Source organism: Artibeus jamaicensis, unplaced genomic scaffold (assembly GCF_021234435.1).
Source record: "Artibeus jamaicensis isolate MK-2021 breed Jamaican fruit bat unplaced genomic scaffold, CSHL_Jam_final contig_497, whole genome shotgun sequence".
NCBI lineage: Eukaryota > Metazoa > Chordata > Mammalia > Chiroptera > Phyllostomidae > Artibeus > Artibeus jamaicensis.
In genome coordinates this window covers 6,490,114-6,508,790 of record NW_026521863.1, presented here as the reverse complement: position 1 = coordinate 6,508,790, position 18,677 = coordinate 6,490,114, and the positions used below count along the sequence as shown (strand labels likewise).

Below are 18,677 nucleotides of genomic sequence, written 5' to 3'. Positions count from 1 at the left end.
GGTCACAGTGCCCGGGTGACCACCACGTCAGGCCTCCTCTTAGCGCCACAGAGACACAGCCTCCGTGAAACAGGGACTGTGGAGTCCTGGCTGCTGGCCGTGTTATGCTTGACACACCGAATTCGTATCAAGTTCAGGGGGAATCCCCCAAGGGTCAAATAGGGGGTGACCTGGTTCATCGTTGCATGATGTGCGTTGGTGGCGGCAGGGGGCCGTGCTCAGCACAGCGAGGGAACCAGGGCACGAAGGAGGGGCAGTTAGGAAGCCTGTAGGAACGAGTGCTGAGGGCTGAGCGGCACAGAATGTGACCGCGAAAGTAGTTCAGAGGGGAGCTCTCTGTGGCTGGAACAGGTCACGGTGGGACAACTGTACTACAGACAATGGTGGGAGCTGACGCTTACTGAACCACTTGGCTCCCACAGGGACCACTGGCCGCTGACCTCTCTCACCTGGTCCTCAGGCCCTCCAGAGCTGGCCGGACTCTCCTCCCTCTTTTCTCCTTCCTCCTCCTCTCTTTGCTGACCTCTCCCAAATCTTCTGCGTTCGAAAGGGCCAGGGCCTCCACATTCCACAGGTGGGCTCGCAGCCAGCCCCGCCCACTGAGCAGAGTTCTTGCTCCAGGCAGGGGCTCCGCGCCATCTGTGTGCCAGAACCGTGCACCCGAGTTGCCTCCGAAACATTCTTCAACGGCACAGCAATGCGCGCACGTGAGAGAGAGAGAGAGAGAGAGAGAGAGAGAGAGTCTTCCTGTGGCCCAGCGAGAGCTGCAGCCCCCCACTCAGGTCCCTGAAGTGTCCCCAGAAGTGTGAGGACAGCAGGGTGGGGGTGGCCAGGTTTGGGGGAGGGGGGTCCTCCTACAACTGTGGCAGGAAGAATGGAAATTGGAAAGACAGGAAGTCCCAAGGTGTGGTCAGGGTCAGGCCCCGTGGGCAGTGCCGTGGGTCAGCCAGTCCCAAGACCTCGCCTGGCCAGGGTTGCTGAGCACAGGCTGTGCGGCCAGCCTGGAGGGGCTGTGAGGGGACCTCTGGGTGGGCTTCCCAGGGGCGGGGGCTTTCAGTGATCTGTTCTGAAGGACGAGTGGGAGTGGGGGGAAGGCATTGTGGGGGGACGGCAGAGGGAAGAGCCTGTCCAACGGCTCAGAGGTGAGGGGAGAGCCTGGGTTGTCAGGGAAGCAAGAATCGGGGGGCAGGGAGCTGAACACAAGAGTTGAGACGAGGGGAGCACAGCCAAATCAGGGGGCGAGGTGCCGTGGACCACTGCGAGGAGACTTGTGGCAGATGTCAGCCTTGGCTGGTCTATGAGATAGGCTGACCGCGTGGAATGCAGGCCGGTGACTTTATTTTTCTCCCCGCGTCCCTTCAGACGCTCTTGATGACCTGGTTCTTTTCTGCTCCTGGGTGAGGTCCCCTGCAAGTCCCCGAATTTCTCCCATCACTTAAAAGAAAAAAACAATTGGGGGCACTTTCATGGCCTCCCAAATCGTGTCATTCCAGTGAATCAGAACTCCAAAGTTCATCACAGGTTAAAACTTTCCACTCTGGGTTGGGATTTCAACATACCTTCTGGGGGGTTACCATTCAAGCCCTGACACACCCCTTCAGGACAACTTTTCCCCGCCCCTCACCCTCCAGCCGCCCCCCCAGTCCTCTTCCTCAGTGGGGGGCCAGTGGCTCCTTCCTCCAAGACCTCCTCCCTTGCTCGGTTCACTCCGCCCCTCCTGTCCGGACATGCTTGGTCTGAGAACCCCTCTGATGTCCTGCAGGGGGTCCAGCACCTCCCTTTGGCAGATGGAAGTTACTGGTGCCTGTTGTTTTTTTTTCTAAACCTCGGGGGATTCAATGGAAACTGAAGCAGAGAGAGTTCCATTCCAAGATCCTGTCCCAAGTGTTTTTTAATGGCTTGTTCTTCTGTCACTTGAAGACCTGAAAGCAGTAGTTGCGACGATAATTCCTATCTTCTGAAAGTCCAGCTGACAAGCAGGAGCTGCCGCCAGCAGCCCAGCCCCCGCCCACCCAGAAGGAGGTGTGGCGGGGGGGGGGCACTTCAGGCATCTTGCAGAAGCCGTTGGAGTGTGGCCCGAGCCCCACTCCGCAGGGGCCACTGTGGGCGCACCCACTTATTAGCTGAGCCTCCTGTTGCCCTTTGCTGTTCTGCCCTTAGACTCAAGGTCAGCACTGGGCCCTCACCCCAGGCAGCCCTTTGGAAGGCGCAGTAGAGCTTCACCCACCTTCACACTGGGCGGCCCTGCCTCGGAGCTAAGGAAAGAGGCATTGCTTAGCAAACCTGTCTGTGGCGGCCAAAGGGCCATTCTCGTTTCATCAGCGAGCGTTTGCGCACCTCCTGCTGGCTGCCAGCAGTGCAGACACAGTGATCAGGAAGACTCTGACCTTCCCTCGTGGAGCTCACACCTGTGACAGATGCAGACGTGGGCACAGGCGAGGCCAACAGAATGGGTCCGGGGACTCTGAGCCCCACGTCCTCTGGGACCAGGGATGGAGTGGGAGGAAAGAGGAAGACTGCCCTGCCCTCCCTTGGGGGCTGCAGGCTGCCCTCCAGGACTGTCCCAAGTCCTTGTGACACCAGCAAATGGGGAGGTGCCCCCAGGAGGATCCCATGCAGCCTTAAGAGAAGCCAGATAAGGGACGGAAGCGGGCACAGGGAGGGGCGAGAGCTGGGGCTGCAGGGCTTTTGAACCTGGCCGTGAAGAAAGGACAGTGGAGCCCTGACCAGGGTGGCTCAGTGGGTTGGACGTTGTTCCACGAAGCGGAAGGTCGCTGGTTTGATTTCTGGTCAGGACACAGGCCTGGATTGAAAGCCAGGTCCCCAGATGGGGGCGTGAGAGAGGCAGCCAACTGATGTTTCTCTAGCAAATCGATGTTCCTTTCCCTTTTTTTCTCCCTCCCTTCCCCTCTCTCTAAAAATAAATATAATAAAAAAAAGATGGACAGTGGAATGGGAGGGAAAGTAACTGTGGATAAGAAAAAAAAAAAACAGTGTGAATAAAAATCCACAGCTGGCAAAGCTCAGAGCATGTACCAGGCAGGTGGCTTTTGGCCCCTGCAGTGCGCTCGCAGGTGACAGGCACTCAGACACGACTGTGGAGGGGACAAGCGAACGAGAGCCGAGTGTGCAACAAGGAGACATGGGTTTAAGGCTGGAGGGGAAAGCGGGGGGCAGGTGCGTGAGGCCTGAAGGCCGAGGCAGGAGTCTGGACGGCGTCGTTGGTGCTGAGGCTCCCAAAGCCGTGCCCTCAGGAAGGGGCTGTGGTCGGGCCCTCAGTTGGGGGCTGTGGACGGTGGGCAGCGGCCAGTGGGCTGGAGGCTGGTGCACAGCACGGGGCCTGCAGCAGGCGGCACAGAGGGAAGGGGTGCTATGGGATTCCAAAATGCAGAATGACAAAATTGGTGCCTGCCTGCCCATGACGTGACTGGGGTGCGTTCCAAGGTGTCTGAGAGGGGCCCGTCCCAGAAAGAAGGGCCCCCAAAGTGGAAATCAGAACAGCGTTGGTGGCGTTTTGGCTCTTTACTCCCACTCTTTCTCCTTCACTGTTTCGTTTTCTCTTGCAGCCTCATCGACAGAAGGGGGTACATCCAGCCTGACACCCCACAGCCAGCTGCACCCTCCAACGGGCTGTCCGCGTACGGGGCCACGCCATCCCAGAGCGACATGGTAGGAGCTGCCTGCGGCAGGGCCAGCCCCCCGCAGTGCCTTCCCCCGGCTTCTCTGCCTGCTAACCCCGTAAAAGGCCCAGCACACGAGAACGCTTCCCAACCCAAGCGACAAAGAGGGGAGGGAGGGCTGTGGCTGCTGCTGAGTGACCGTGTGTTGGGGGCTGTGAAGGGGACACACAAAATCTCTTCCAGAAACAGCCTGTGGCGCCTCCTGATGGAAGGTGCCCTTACACAGGCACACTGTCATCTGGGGGACGAGACATGCTGCCCCAGGCAGGGCTGGCGGGCTAAACAGTGTCCCCATGTCCCCTTCTGTCCCTTTGCCTCAGTCCGCACTGACTGCCCAGCCCTCTTTGGTCAGTGCCAGCTCCCCCACTTTCAGCCAACTCTTAGGTCCGCCTAGCACACCTTCGTGCAAAAGTCTCTCCCAGTGAAAGCTGCCTGGAGCCTCGCCAAGGGGGTCCCAGGCTGTGGCCCTGTGGGAAGGCGGGCTTTGTGTCCAGTCTGCAGGTGGGAGACTCAGGGCGGGCGTGGGGGCTCTCGTGGGCACCTGCAGTCGCAGCCCGGCTGGCCCTGACCATCGAGCCTTCACAGCCCTGAGGCAGCGGTCCCTCTGTATCTGGAGCAGAGTTCCCTGAGGCCCCGTGGCTCTGTAAGGGGCCCGGCTGTGCGGACCTCCAGTGGTGTGGTGTGCTCTCGATAGACCTGAACTGCCCGCAGTGGTGTTTCCGGGATTAACGTGCCTCTCAAGGTGGACTCGGGGGCAGACGGCCTCCTGGGCCCACGGTTGCTGAGCACACAGAACTGCAAGGTGGAAGCCAGCTGTCTCTGACCACTCGGGTCTCGGACACACAGCTCAGTCCCTGTAACCCCCTGGCCGTATTTACAGACAGGGAGGCAAGGCCCTGCTCCAAGCAGAACTCCCTGGGTTCATTTGTCGGGAGTGGTGTTTTGTTAGTGTTTGCTTCGCTTTGCTTCGTTAATGTTCTGTCTTCTTCGAAAGAAAGTGTGTGTACATGGGTCCTTGCCACCCCATTCCCCGTGATCCTGGCGCGTCTTGTGCTGTCTGCACTGGCCTGCACAAACAGCCCTTCAGGGTCGCCCTGCTTGTTTCCGGGGGGAGAAGAGTCAGGACAGAGAGAGTGAAGAGACAGGAGCATAGGAAAGGAGATAGCATGCATCGGGCATCAGCTGTGCTCAGGGCCTGCGACGATCCGTACCTCGTTTAATCCCAGACCAGGAATGGACGTGGGCCTGCCTGCCCTCACTTTCTCTGAAGCTAGGAGAGGCCGATCCTCTGCCGCCGTGTACACAGCCATTACCTCGGGCATCTGAGCCCAGTCTGAGGACCCCAGGGCCCACACCCACTGCATGCCCTGAGTCCTTCAAGTGCACAGGCAGTGAGGTCAACTATCTTCATGCTCTGAGGTCCTTCTCAAGTACCTGCAGGTGCCCGACAAAAGTCCTATAAGGACACCACTCTCGGGCACTCTGACCCTCTATCCTGATCACTTCACTATGTAGACATACTGGTGTTTACTCAGCAGCTCTTCCTGAGTCCCTACTGTGCGCTGAGGACTCAACTACATGCTAGGGGTGCAAGGTATGTAGGGGACAGTCCCTCTGCCCTCGAAGTCAGTCGTCCAGGGACAGGACATAGTGCAATGTGAAGAAAGATGTTGTGAAGTTTCATTAGGACCAACCACGGATGACTGTGGTCCTCACCAGAACCAGTGAACTTGCGTTAGTGTCACCCGTGATGCCCCTAACACCACCCTCACCGTGCTCTGCAGGAGAGCAAGTGGGACGTGGCCTCGGTCACCTGGGCTTGGGCTTGCCAGCTCTGACACTGGGGCTGATCTTGGACGAGTCAGTTCATCCCAAGAGCCTTAAATTCTGGAAGGGAGGGAGGGAGGATGGGAGGAAGGAGGGAAGGGAGGGAGGGAGGGAGACAAAGGAGGAAGAAAGGAAGGAGGGAGGGAGTGAAGGAAAGAAGGGATAAGGACGTCCGCCTCCCTAGATAGTGGTTGGGATTGGCTGACATCCTGTCTGTTTCATCCCCCGTCACCATTGCTCCTGGCACATAGTAGGTGCTTATTAAACGCTCATTTGAATGAATGTGAAAGTTTCCATCACTGAGGTTTTCTCAGTGGAGATTCCTGGCAAATATTCCTTTGTTCCTGTCTTCCTTCGCTGTTCCTTCCTTCCCCTGATTTTGTTCCATCTGCAGAAGTGTCCATCCTGAATGTGGAACTGGGAAGTAGAGTCAAGGAGTCCTCTTTAGTGCAGGGACATCGTGGCATAGTGTCACAAAGTGATGGCCTTGGTGGGGTCAAATTAATCCATGGGCCCAGACACCGAAGGTCATGGTCATTTTACCCACTAAACACTGTAGGCAAAGTGCCTATGAGCTTTTCTGGGAAGTGAAAAATTTTAAGACCTGAAAACAAACAAGTTCTAAAACACAAAAAGAAAACGATAAAGTCAAGATTAGTAAATGTTTAATGTCTACAAGACACACGAATATGTCAACTTCATTCATTATTAAATTTAGCATTCATGAAAATTGTATTACATTTTCCAGATGATTTGTAGTTGATTACACAGAAATCGTTAGCAATGATGAAGTAAGTGAGCTGCCCGTAGGTGAGTTCAGAAGTGAACTGACAGGGGTCCCTCGCCCCCTCCATCCCACCCCGCTGCTGCCTTTGTGTTACAAGGAGCCCTGGTTCCACTCTCTTTGCAGCTGGGAGAAAGTTTTTTGGTCCCCGAGCTCTTACCTGCAGCTGGGGCCACCCACACACGTTAGAAAGTTGTGGGGTGAAAAATGAGTGGAATTCTGTGTGGCCCCACAGTTCAGAGCCAGGACTGGAGGGTTCGGGGAGGCAGATCCTGCTCAACCCAGCAGGGAAATGTCCTGCACCCAGAGCTCGTCTGGGACAGAGGCCCCCTCCCCCAGAGATGTTCAGGCTGGGGGAGTCTGCACCCCCAGCGATGTGGACAGAGGGGTGCAGCATTGGTGGGAGGGCCGCTTCCCATGCAGACCCTGTCTGGCAGACTCCGCTATTCTCCAGGGCCTCCAGCCCGTTAGGTCTGGTCAACAGGCCGGCATTGCTGTGCATTTATAGGCCATTCAGGCACTGAGAGACTGTGCCTCTTGTGATGCCAGTTGTCCTTCGTGGGCTTCGGTGCTGTGGGTCGCAGGTTAAGGGGTGGACATGGAGGCAGGGCTGGCACGGAGCAGAGTGTGAGGCTTGACCTATCTCCAGCCTCTCTGAGTTCGTCCATGCTCCGCCTTGCGCAGTATTTACTATATCCCGTCCCCTACCAGCACACGACATACCACGGAGATAACTCACACTGACCCTCACAACCCCATGCGGCTGCTACTAATATCACCCCCATTTTAAAGATTAATACAAATGAGGCTCAGAGAGCCTGACTCCTAGTCTGTGCTCATAGCCCTGCCCGGGCTACGCACACTGGCTGTGTGGGGTGATGCTTCTCCTGAATGCTTTTAATCCTCACAACCGTAATCCTCACCCTCTCTCCCCTATCAAATCTGCTCCCAGGAAAATGACTGTCATCAACCATTTGTATCACAGAGGGAATTCAAGCCAAATTTCAGGGACATAATGAATTTCAATTGTGAATGAAAGATTTTGCTATTAAAAGCATTTCAGCCTTTAATAATAATAATAATAATTGAGTGCTTTAATGTTTTTTGTTCAGCACCGTATCTTCATTATCTAGAGAGGTTCCTATGATCATTGGTTTCAGTCCGTGGTGGTTAAGTGAGAGCAGGGTGGGGAGAGATTGACTGACTGCTCTGTGGCCGAGCTGAGATTTCTTCCTTGGCAGTCTGACTCCGAGACAGTGCTCTTCTTGCCCGTATACCCAAAGCCTCCCCGGGGGGCAGGTCTCCCAGAGTGGAATGGCTTGAAGGCTCTGCCCAGGGCTGAAGAAGTCACACCACATGGGCCTTCTGTGTGGAAGGAGGATGACTTCGCTTTGGTCCCTCACAACCAGGCTGTGGAACCGAACATGTAACCTCTTCATAATCGAACTGCAACTCGACCAGGCAAATGTCTATGAAGCATCTTCAGTTTCTGCTCTGTTACAAATAACAGTGTTACTCAGTATCAGATTAACTCCTTTTCTCTCCATTTGTTCTCTGAAGCCCAAGCTTCTTGGCAGCACCTTGGACTGGTCTAGCCCGAGCGCTAAAGTTTTGTCCAGGTTTCGGGAACGTATCAGCATCCAGGTGATTTACTGACCTGGCCCAGGGGTGAGCTCTGCGATCGAAGTGTTCAGAGTTCATTCCGTTTCTTGGGTCTGAAAGTTATCATTTTTCAACAGATTAAGACATTTTTATCCATTATGTCTTCAGGGTTTTTTACTGCTTTATCTCATTCTCTCTCTCCTTGGGACTCCAATCTCCCACATGTTAGAGCCTTTGATGTTACCCCAGGAGACAGCTCCTTGAGGTTCTGTGCATTTTCCTTCAATCTTTATCTTCTAGTCTTTCAAACTGGATTATTTCTTTGGTTCTCTCCTCATCTTCAGTGATTCTTTATTCTGCCATCTCCGATCTACCAATCTGCTCACCTAGAAAAGTTTTCATTTGGGCATTATACGTTTTTATTCTAGAATTTCCATTTGGTTCTTTTAATTTCTCTGCCAAGTTGTATTTCTCTGCTGAGATTTTCTTTCCATTTTTTCAAGGGGCCATTTTTTTCTATAATTATTTGAACATAATTACAATATTGCTTAAAGTCTTTACCTACTGACTATATGCGGGCTGCCTTGGGTATGGCGTCTGTTGACCACTTATTTCCTTCACTCTGTAGCACATTTTCCTGTTTCCTTGAACGCCTATTGATGTTGCAGATTTTAAACAATATGTTGTAGAGACTCTACATTTTGTCATCTTCTTCTGAAGAGCATTGATTCTTGTTTTAGCAGGCAGTTCAGTGACTGGCTAATCATCTTGAACTTCCAGGGACCTCACTTTTTAGGCCCTGGTTCTTGCTCCTAAGGCACAGCATTCCTGACGCCCCCACTGGACGTCAGGGGTGTTGACATGGTGTTGGAGTGTTAATGAGGTCAGTGTCCCCCAGAACTCACTTTTCAACCTCTGGCGTCTCTGTCCCTCTCTCAGCCCCACTGCAGCTGCTACCTCATCCATCTCTGCAGGGAGGGGGGCTCATCCTGCATGTGAGCACCACAGCCTCTGGCTACAGACTCCTAGGGGACCCCCACCAGGACTTCTGGCCCCCCTCTCTGCACAGCATCCTCTTCTTCAATGCCCTGTCTCGCGATCCAGCTGCTTCAGCTTCCTCACACTCCGACCTTTGCTTTCTCCACTCTGCAGAACCGCCGTGCTTTGCGCGGACCTCAGCCGCCGTCAGCGGTGTTCACACCGGCGTGCCACGGCACACTGCTGTGCCGCAGGGGCACACGGGTGTCCTGCAAGAATGTTTAAAAACGTGACTGAAATATTTAGTCGGGGGAGCTGACCTTTTTCCCCTTAGGTTGTCAAATTAAAAAATGACGACAGCCAACACCATAGCCATCCAGTGTGAACGAATCAAAATTAGTTACTGTTTTTGTCAAACCGGCAAAAAAATGCAATATACATGCTGGGGTGCTGCAGAGTTTCAGTGATTCATTTGTGTCCCTTGAGATGAGAAAGGTCACAAATCGCTGGCGTACGGCACGGTTGGCAAAGCCTCGTGAGGGGAGGGCTGGCCACCTGCCGGGCTCGCCCTGGGAGTTTCCCGTCTCCCAGGGTCTCGGTTTTGCGTCGTGTTGTGCGTTGTGGGAAGCCGTGGCCTCACTTGTCTGGGGCAGTTTCGTGTACCCCCTGTACCGAGGGGGCACTAGTCCAGAGTCGCTTATGTGTCCTCCCGTGTCTATGATTCGGGGACACGCTGTGGCCAATGTTGCCACGTGCCCAGACACACACAGTTGCTACCCACTCTGCCAGTAGCAGGGACGGAATTGACCTTGGCACACGATTTCTGCAGTCAGAGCTTTCAGTGAAGGAGGAACTTTGGAGACATTTAGATTTAGCACTGGGCTCGGCATGTTCGTTTGCAGAGGAAGGAAATGAAGAGGTTGTTTATTTTAGGACCAAAGTCCAGGTCATTCCTGAGTGATAGGAAAAGGATTTCTGGGGAAATGCAGGCTATTTTAAAAATTAGAGGGAAAGGCTTTAGGTCTTAGATAAACACAATGATATTGCAAAACAGAAAACCTGGGTAAAAGCTAGCCCTGGCCTCCGAGTGCCCACTGAGGTCGTATTGTGTCAATACAGGAAAATTCACTGTTAGCCGCCCACCTCACATACTTTGGGGTCAGGGACAGTGACCTAGTGCCCAAGTGGCCTGCCCACTACTCCAGACACCCGAAGAGCACGGTGTCACGGAAGTCACGCAGTGACATGTAAGCATGAAAATGGTGCCTGTCACCCCAGCATGGCCTCTGTCCTTCCAACACCGGTGAGATTCTGAGGTGCCACGCAGAATTCAGTGCCAGATAACTGCCGTGCCCACTGAGGATCACATTTCCATTACCCTCTTTCCCCGACGCGGGGCCTTTATTATGGCCTCACTCTGAAGCCCTGGGCATGGGTGTGCAGGAAGGACACCACCCGTGGGCCCGTTTTCAGTGGGACTCCTCTGATTGTCTGCTAATTTAAGTTTACGCGTGGAATGAGGGTCACAGTTTCTGTTGAAACCTGGCGCTTGTCGCTCTGAAGTTCCTTTGGGACTGTGTGCTGCACACAAAGACAGGACACAGTTCTTGGAATTTCCTCTTTTTTCTTTTCCTCTTTCTTAGAAAATGACTTCCTATCTTTCCTCAACCTAATTTTTAAATCCCCCTTAATCTAATATCAAAACAGGATTAAGTGCAGCAGTTGCATGATTTATGAAAATAGTCTATCGGAAGAAACCTCCCTGCACAATCTGAAAAGCCAAATATTGTAGAAAAAATAACTTCAGCAACTTTAAATGATGATGTCAAATAGAAGAATAAAAAGGAAGCTCTCCTCCCAGCCTGCATTTTGGGGAACTTTTAGACATTTGCAGGGTTTTTATAACTGTGAGTGAGCATTCAGAAGACCCCAGAACACAGCGTCAGAGGTGGGCAGAAATGAACAGTGCACTATCTCGGGGGTGTTTTTAAGTTGTAACCTTAAGCGATGACAGTGCCTGTGACATTTGAACATCTGAAGCCGTAAATGTCTTTGCCGGTTAAATGCCAGCTCTCCGTGCAGGCGGTGCCTCCGCAGCTGTCATGTGGCTTTTGGTGGCCCCAGCCAGGCGCCCCCTCCACCCCCCTAGCTCAGAGGGTGCTAGGTCGGTGTGGCCAACAGCGGGGGGCTTTTCATAGACACTCCTGCAAGGGGTCAGGTGTCTGTTCTGTTCGGATTCAGCATTTGCATGACTTTGACCCCAAAATGGCAGTTTCCTGTGGTTCAACCCTGTATTTGCTAAACAGGGATTTGTAAAGGGTTGTTTTTTGGAAAGAAAACGTGAGTGTCTCAATTTCCTGTTCATAGTAACGAATCATCACTGTCCAGTATCCTGGGGCTACTTTTTCTTTTCAGGTTTTGTAGCTGGTTCTATAAATTAAAATACCCCCGATGGTGTTCATGCTGGTACATACCCCTGCGGAGTTGGGAGAGAAACCAGTGAGCGGTAGGTCTGCCCCACTGGGTGCAGATGAGTCCTCCTAGGAAAAGCCAGGAAGGTTGGGGAAGGGGGACGGTAAAAAGGCCAAGGTGAGAGGAGAGATAGGTGGGAAAGAAGAGAAGAAAGGAGTGGGAGGGAAATCGACAAAAGGAAAAGATGCAAGGGGAGAGAATCGATGGGACCAGACAGAAAGCCATCAAATAGAAAAATTAACAAGAATGAGCAAATAAGAATTCGAAGCAGAGGCGGAAAGGGAGAGGTGTCAGAGCACCTTCTCATGCGCCATCTCCACGGGTCCCTGAGATACTGGCCGTCTTCTGCCTCGAAGTTCTCCAGTGGGATTTACAGCATGAAGGGTTGTCCCTTGTTCTCCTCGGAACTTCGGCCGTGTGCAAGATGGAGAGCTTTGACATTTAGAGAAGTCCAGTATCCCCTAATCATTGAGTTTCTTCCAAAAAGGAGATGTTCAAAATGCACAAAGTTCGTATGATGAGAATTGTACATCCCAATGAGAATTGTACATCCCACTGGGCAGAGTCATCGCCCTGCCTTTGGCTGGAATCTGATAGAATCCATCATGTCCCATCCCGGTGGCTGCTTGTGAGCCAGTGGGAGCTCGTTGTGGACAGGGTCCTACAGTGTCGGAGGAAGCCTTCCCCCTGGGTGCTCACGTGGGAGTGGTCTTCTCAGCAGAAATCAGTTGACCGTGGCGAGCTATTTTCAAAGTTGTGGAATGCAAGCAGTATTTAGACACTCATGCTCACTGATGGGCATTGTTAATGAGATGCTTTAAGCTAGATTTTTTTCTATCACATTTTCAATTTTTGTGTTTTACCCCTGGTAAACCAGAGAGCATTTTCAACAGGGTCCTGGCCCTGTGGCTGAGCATGGATTTGCTAGTTTTCACAAGTCCTTCTTTTGACCATGGGAAGCGCCAGTCGGAGAGTGCAGAAGAGCACCAGGTCTGAGGCACCCGAGGCATGCAATTTGGAGCCTTCTTGAAGAAGAAGGAAACAATACACAAACCAAAACAATATGCCAGGAAGGAGGCATTGGAAGCGGGGGGGTGCAAGCCAGCAGCCCTGCCGGGAAGCCTCGGAGCTTCCTAGTAAATTTGTCTCCAGGCATGTGCTGTCTTGTTCAGTCAGCACAGCGATGTTTTAGCATCAAGTCTCAGAGGGCTCCTCAAGTTCCACGTGACTATCCCGATGAACTTCAGCTCTGAGGAACTCAACAAACTGCTGTTTGCAGCCTTTATTCCAGAAGGTCCAGTGGGTACCCAGGAGCTCTGCTGTCGGGCATGGCCTGATCAGGGGAAAGGAAAAGGGCAAGTGACCAAGGGAGAGGAAGGTGAAAACAGGAGGGGAGCCCCTCATCCTTGGGCCTCCTGACCTTGACAGTCTCCTCCAGCTTTGACCTCTAACACGTTCCCCTATGAGTCTTCGAGAGCCAGTCCCTAAAACAGGGCTGGTCCCTAAAACAGAATTGGTCAGTTTGTTTTCAGTTAAAAAATAATAAAGGCTTTCTTTGAGCCAACAGAGACAAGCCCATCTGATTTGCAATTTCATAGTTCCTAAGAGAGCTGGGGGTGGGCGTGGACGGGGGTGTTAGGATGAACAAGGGCTGCAGAAGGAAAGTATGAAGGAGAAGCTCCGTCGCCCAGGAAGGGGCCTGTCCTCTGTGGTGGCATCTCAGCCCCCGGGTCCCTGGAGGAGCTGGCCTGCTGGGAGGCTGTTCCAAGCTGCAGGAAACAGAGGCAGCCCAGCAGCTCCGTGGGTAAGAAGACTAAATGGTATTTTCACAAACGTTCTGTGCAAAGCACAGCCCATCCAAGGCCCTGGGCTAGTTTCCAGAAGATGTTTAATCAGGAGAGCCACTCCGGTCCGCCTCTGCCCTGTCTGGCCTGAGCCAACATGTGGAACTGGACGACAGTGCAGGAGGGAGAGTGTGGCCAGAGCTGCTGCAGCCTGACAGCTGGGCTGGTTGGTGACTCCCAGCATGAAGGGTCCCTTCCCCAAGCTGAAATCCCGAGAGCAGAGAAAGTGACTCAGGCGCCCTTTGGCAGGGACTGCTGTGACAAAACGATTTGGTGACTGAGGAAACATCTGCATTAAGTGACAGCTAAGGCCTCACAGCCCCTTCCGAGCACTTTTCACTGGTGGTTGTACGGCATCCGGGGACCCTCCACCCACCCCAGCCCCTTCCCGCCCTTTCCCCACCTTCTCCGAGGCTTTGACCTTCCCTGGACTGCGATGAAACAATCAGAGAAAAGCCAGGATCTTCCCTGAGACTTGCTTTGCTCTTAACACTCCATTAGGAGTTTAATCTTGGCTGGAACCAAGGTCGGTGAACTTCTAAAACCTGTACTTTGCTTAGACTGGCTCCTTCACCTTCTCATGGAGGCTTGGGAGCAAGGAGGGGATGGACTGCCCCTATAATTTTAGAAAGAAGCCCATTCGGCTGAAAATGACACACAGCTGGAGCAAATGAGATAAAAGCTTAAGGAATTGGGCCCTGACCTTGGGTGAGCTCTCTTCCCAGAAGGCTGCATTTGGCGGAACCCAGTTAAGCTTCTGTGCCTGGAGGTGGGTCAGTGAGCAGCTCTGGGGCACCTCTGGGCAGCAGTGGGTGGCACGTCCATCACAAAGCTCTCAGTAACTCCGAAGTTCTGAAAAAGAGAGGGAGGGGTAGTGAGACAAGTAACATTTACTAAGCACCTACTGTGTGTCCAATGTGTAGTGAAGAGAGGTTTGCAATCAAGCAATCCCAGCCCCAAACTCAGATCCCTCCCTTCACCTTAGCTGCAAGGTCTCCATCTGTACCTCATGGTCTTCATTTGTAAAGAGGGAAATACGGTGTTGTAAGAACTTTTGAAGACATGGAGTGGATGCTGGCTTATGCTGGAACGTAAAGTCCCGGCGTGCTCACCTACCATCCACACCGATAGGAGAAACTCTAACAAGTCATTGCACAGAGTCAAGTGGAAGATCGTGAGTGAAGCCTCTTCTAGCTGTTCGGAAATTTGCCCGTAGCTCAAGGGAAGGGTTTACCAAGGAATCAGAGACCCGCATTCCTTTGGCCAATGAGAAAAGTGAAAGAAATGACACGAGACATAATATGACTTTAAAACACTTAGAAGAAAAGGGAATATCTTGTAAAATGTTGGCTTTCTCTTTCACAGATTAAAAAACACCACATTAGCTCAATTAGTGGTTCTTGAACGTGAAGACAGTTTAGCAGGGACTTGGGGGCTTTTACAAACAGTCTGATCAGAATGCAGAAGCATCTCTGGCTCACGGTTTTTCTTTTCTTTTCTCTTTCTTTGTAAAATATACATAATAGAAAACATCATTTTAACTATTTTCAGTGTACAGTTGTGCAGCATTAAGGTCATTTACATTATTACACAGTCATCACCACCATTTGTCTCCGGAACTCTTTTCCTCTTGTGAAACCAAAATGCCAGCCACCTAGGGGTGTCCAGCCTTTTGGTGTCACTGGACCGCACCGGAAGAAGAAGAATTGTCTTGGGCCATGCATTAAATACATTGTGATGTATAATCACAAAAAAAGTCTCATCATGTTTTAAGTAAATTTATGGGTTTGTGTTGGGCCACACTCACAGCCATCATGGGTCACATGTGGCTGCCAGTAACTTCTCGTTCCTCGTCCTCTTAGGCCCTGGCAGTCAGCATTTTACTCTCTGTCTCTATGAATTTGATTACTCTAGGGACCTCGCAGAGGTGGCATCATATGGCATTTGTCCTTGGCTTGTTTCACGTAGCGTGACGTCCTCGAGGCTCAGCTGTGTCGTAGCCCGTGTGAGGAAGCCCGCCCTTTTCACAGCTTGCTGGTGTTCCATTGTACGTGGACGCCGAAGTTGGTTTATTCGTTCATCAGTCGATGGACGCTTGGGTTTCCTCCACCTTCCGGCGATTGGGAATAGTGCTGTGAGGAGCTTGGGCAGACCGGCCCCTGTATTCGTAACAACACAGTAAAAGAGGGGTCAGCAAACAGGAAACAGCCACTCAGACTGCGGCAGGTGGTGAAGCCTGTGGCCCTGTCCGTGGGATTGTTTCCATCGAGGTGACATTGGTTAATAAAATCACGTAGGTTTCAAGCAGGACAAGTCAATGATCCATTGGTGGGGTTGTTTTGAAATAAGATCCTGTCTGCAAACCAGGGCCCCGGGCACCGTGGCCTGAGGCTGCATCTCGCCCCTGGGTGCCCGTGGGGGACTGTGAGCTTGAACTGCTTCCTGAGGTGCCAGGTGGTGGGTTCTGCTGCATGCCGGGTGTCTCCAAATGAAGCCGGGCTGCTGTGCATGCTCTATGCCCCTGGCTAACCAAGGCGTCACTAACCAGTTTCTTTCTCTCTCACATCCCACCCACCCCACCCCCTGCCCTGATGCCTCCCCCCTACCCTGTGCCATCTCCTCATCTGGGCTTCTCTCTGCTGGCTCCCTCCTGCGCTCCAGTGCGACCAAGACCAGTGCATTCAGAGCACCAAATTCGTTTTGCAGGCCGCGGCCACGCCCCTGCTGCAGAGCGAGCCCAGCCTCACCAGCGACGAGCTGCACCTGCCCGGGAAGCCAGGCCTGGGCACGCCCTGTGCCAGCCTGACGCTGGGGCAGCCCACGCCTCCCTCCTCCATGCCCAACCTCACCACCGAGGCCGGGCTCACAGACATACTGCCCCTGAAGGAGGAGCACGTGGGCCACCAGTTCCTGACCCCAGAGGAAGCGCCCTCGCCTCCCCGGCTGCTGGCCGGCAGCCCCCTGGCCCACAGCCGCACCGTGCACGTCCTGGGCCTGGCCAGCCAGGACTCTCTGCATGAAGACTCGGTGCGTGGCCTGGTGAAACTCAGCTCTGTGTGACCATGCGGCCTGGCCACCAGGGACTGCAGGCCACGGGAGTGGGCAGAGGGCAGCCGCCCGCAGGCACTCTCCCATGACTCAGTGCCACACTGGCGAGGATGACTCCTGGTCCTGGTCACAAGGACCACGTGGAGGGTCAATGGATCCCCTCTGATGGCAGAGGCGGCAGGACTCCAGTGCTCACAGCTTGGTGTTATTGGCATTTTCTTCCCCAACTGACAGCTTTGATAACAATGACAATAGAGGGGTAGCTATTTTCAGGCATTCGGAACATGAAAGGTGGGCATGGGGACAGAGGAGCCTGGGAGATCTGACGTCCACGGCTGGCGGGAAGAACAGTGCCTGGATGTCACGCTGTCTGCTTGTTGCTCGTGTGACAGACACACGGAAGGTTTATGAGACTGGTGGCCAGACTGATATTGCACTTACATGTTATGCTACTAATATTTGAAATAGACATGCCATTCCATTTGTTAATTTTAAAAAAAATACCTAAAGGGAAAAAAACGACCTGATGTGGATTTGCATGCCACGCTATTCTGTTTACAGTGGTGTTGGTATTCAGAAGGAAGTGCTGCTTTCTTTTTCTCTTTCTTTTTAATTTTGTGAATTTTCAAGTGCTGTTTAATGGGAAGATGGTACAAGAAACCAGGACTAACAGCACCGTCGCCAGCCAGCTCCTCTGGCCTGGTCACCGCCGCCCGGACAGGCGGGCTGCAGAGTGCGGTGGCCTTTTACCAGATCGAGAACCAGTTCACCTTCTGTTTAGTGGTCATCCCGGGTCTAGTGTCATGCCACATCCGCCACAGTCTCCGCCTCCTGTGTGACCACACTTCCTGTGGGCAGCCAATAAAATGACGTCCTCTGTTACTTGGGGTCTGTGTGCAGTTGTCCTTAACAGCTTAAATGACAACCAAGTCATCGGGATGGCTGCAGAGTCTGTTCTTTTTGAAGTGTCCCTAGCAAGGAGGTCCCCAAACCGCCAAAAATCAGACCGTTGAATTGTGGGTACAGAGGGGATGATTTCTTAGCTAAGAGAGCTTCTTTTCCCATTATTTGTGTCATTGCTTTCATCATCTCTTTTCAACACTGTTTTAGTGGAATTTGTCCCAGGTTCACAGGCAATTCCTCTGTGTCACGTAGAGGGGAGCGGATTCTTGGGGACAAGGTGTGCCATGGGACCATCTGCTCTGCCTCCTGCCAGTGTGGCACCGATGCTCAGACGGGTGACCTGCGGTCCTAGTGAACGTATGGAAAAAAGAGGGGAAACCAGCCTAAGTCTGGGCTGAGATCACGTAGGCTGTCATTCTTACCTGGACACTCACCGGAGTGGAAGTAAGAAAATTACCACTCCGTGCGGGCCCATGCGTCACCTGGAAAGGAACTGGCCGTGTCCGTAGGGAGTCGAGTCTCTGTGGAGGCAGCTGCGGGGACTGCGAGGATTGTCCTGGCTTCTCTCCATTTGGTAAATCCAGTAGCCAGACTACTCAGGCTGAAAATCCTGCAGGCCCCACAGCCGCAGGGACGACGAGATGCCCCAGATGATCGGCATTTATGGGAAAAGGCTGTTTCATCTGAGAAAGAGCTGCTGGTTTTATATAAAAGAAAAAGAAAGGAGGAAAGGACAAAAAAAAGCACAGTTTCTTCTAGTCTTATTGGGAATCAAGCCAATTCTCCATACATCAAAAAAACAATTTGTGCTGGAAATAACCAAAGACTTCTAAGCCACGGTATCTCCGAACCGTCCCTGTCTCATATAGAACAAATAGAAAATGCGAGAGGTAAATTGTGTGTAGCTATTATTCGTTTTCTGGGCCTCCTAACTACTTGGAATTCAGAATGAGGAGGGTAGCATCTCCCCGCCCTTAACAACCGCTCGCAGCCATCGGTGCCCAGGGATTCTTTCTGCACTGTCTGAGAGCAAACGCGACGGCCCCACCACCTGCCTCCGCGCTGCCCATCCCTCTCTGCTCCTTCCTTCTGCTGCCCAGAGCCAGTTGAGAGCTGGCCCCAGCGAGGGAGGGGCAGGATGGCCCCCTCTCACTCTGGGTCTGTGTGGCTCGGTTCACCCCCAACTTCTGTCCCTGGAACGCAGAGACAGCGGTCTTCAGAGTCTTTCCAACATTCTCTAATTCAGTGCTTGCTGATTTCCAACCACCAGCTCTCTTTCCCACCTCCTTATGAAAAAATCCAAGTAGGAGCCGTTATTCATTTGTCTTTACTTGATGAATATTTACATAATATGTATTATCCGTCCCCCAGCCCAGCCTGCACCCCATCCCTGGTACCCACATCATTTATCTAGGAGGGGATGGGGAAGTCTGGGGTAATGAATCAAGGCTCCTCAGGGTCCAAGAGGGAGATACTTACTCAATGAGCCCATTTGCTGGGACAATTAACGTCTTAAAACCCCAAACCAGAGAGGTACCC

At 52.7% G+C, this 18,677-nt stretch overlaps 1 protein-coding gene across 3 annotated transcripts in view; it reads left to right on the top strand.

Moving 5' to 3' along the window:
• ZDHHC14 (zinc finger DHHC-type palmitoyltransferase 14) overlaps positions 1–18,465 on the top strand; it is a 220,874-nt gene extending 202,409 nt beyond the window's left edge. For 2 of the 3 annotated variants that reach the window (XM_037126031.2, XM_053668713.1), the window contains exons 8-9: positions 3,567–3,669; positions 15,849–18,465. In XM_037126031.2, coding sequence (XP_036981926.2) covers positions 3,567–3,669; positions 15,849–16,247 — 502 coding nt within the window. In that variant the 3' untranslated portion in view covers positions 16,248–18,465. The remainder of the gene's footprint in view (positions 1–3,566; positions 3,670–15,848) is intronic. The other variant, XM_037126032.2, reaches the window with a different exon arrangement.
• The last annotated feature ends 212 nt before the right edge of the window (positions 18,466–18,677 follow it).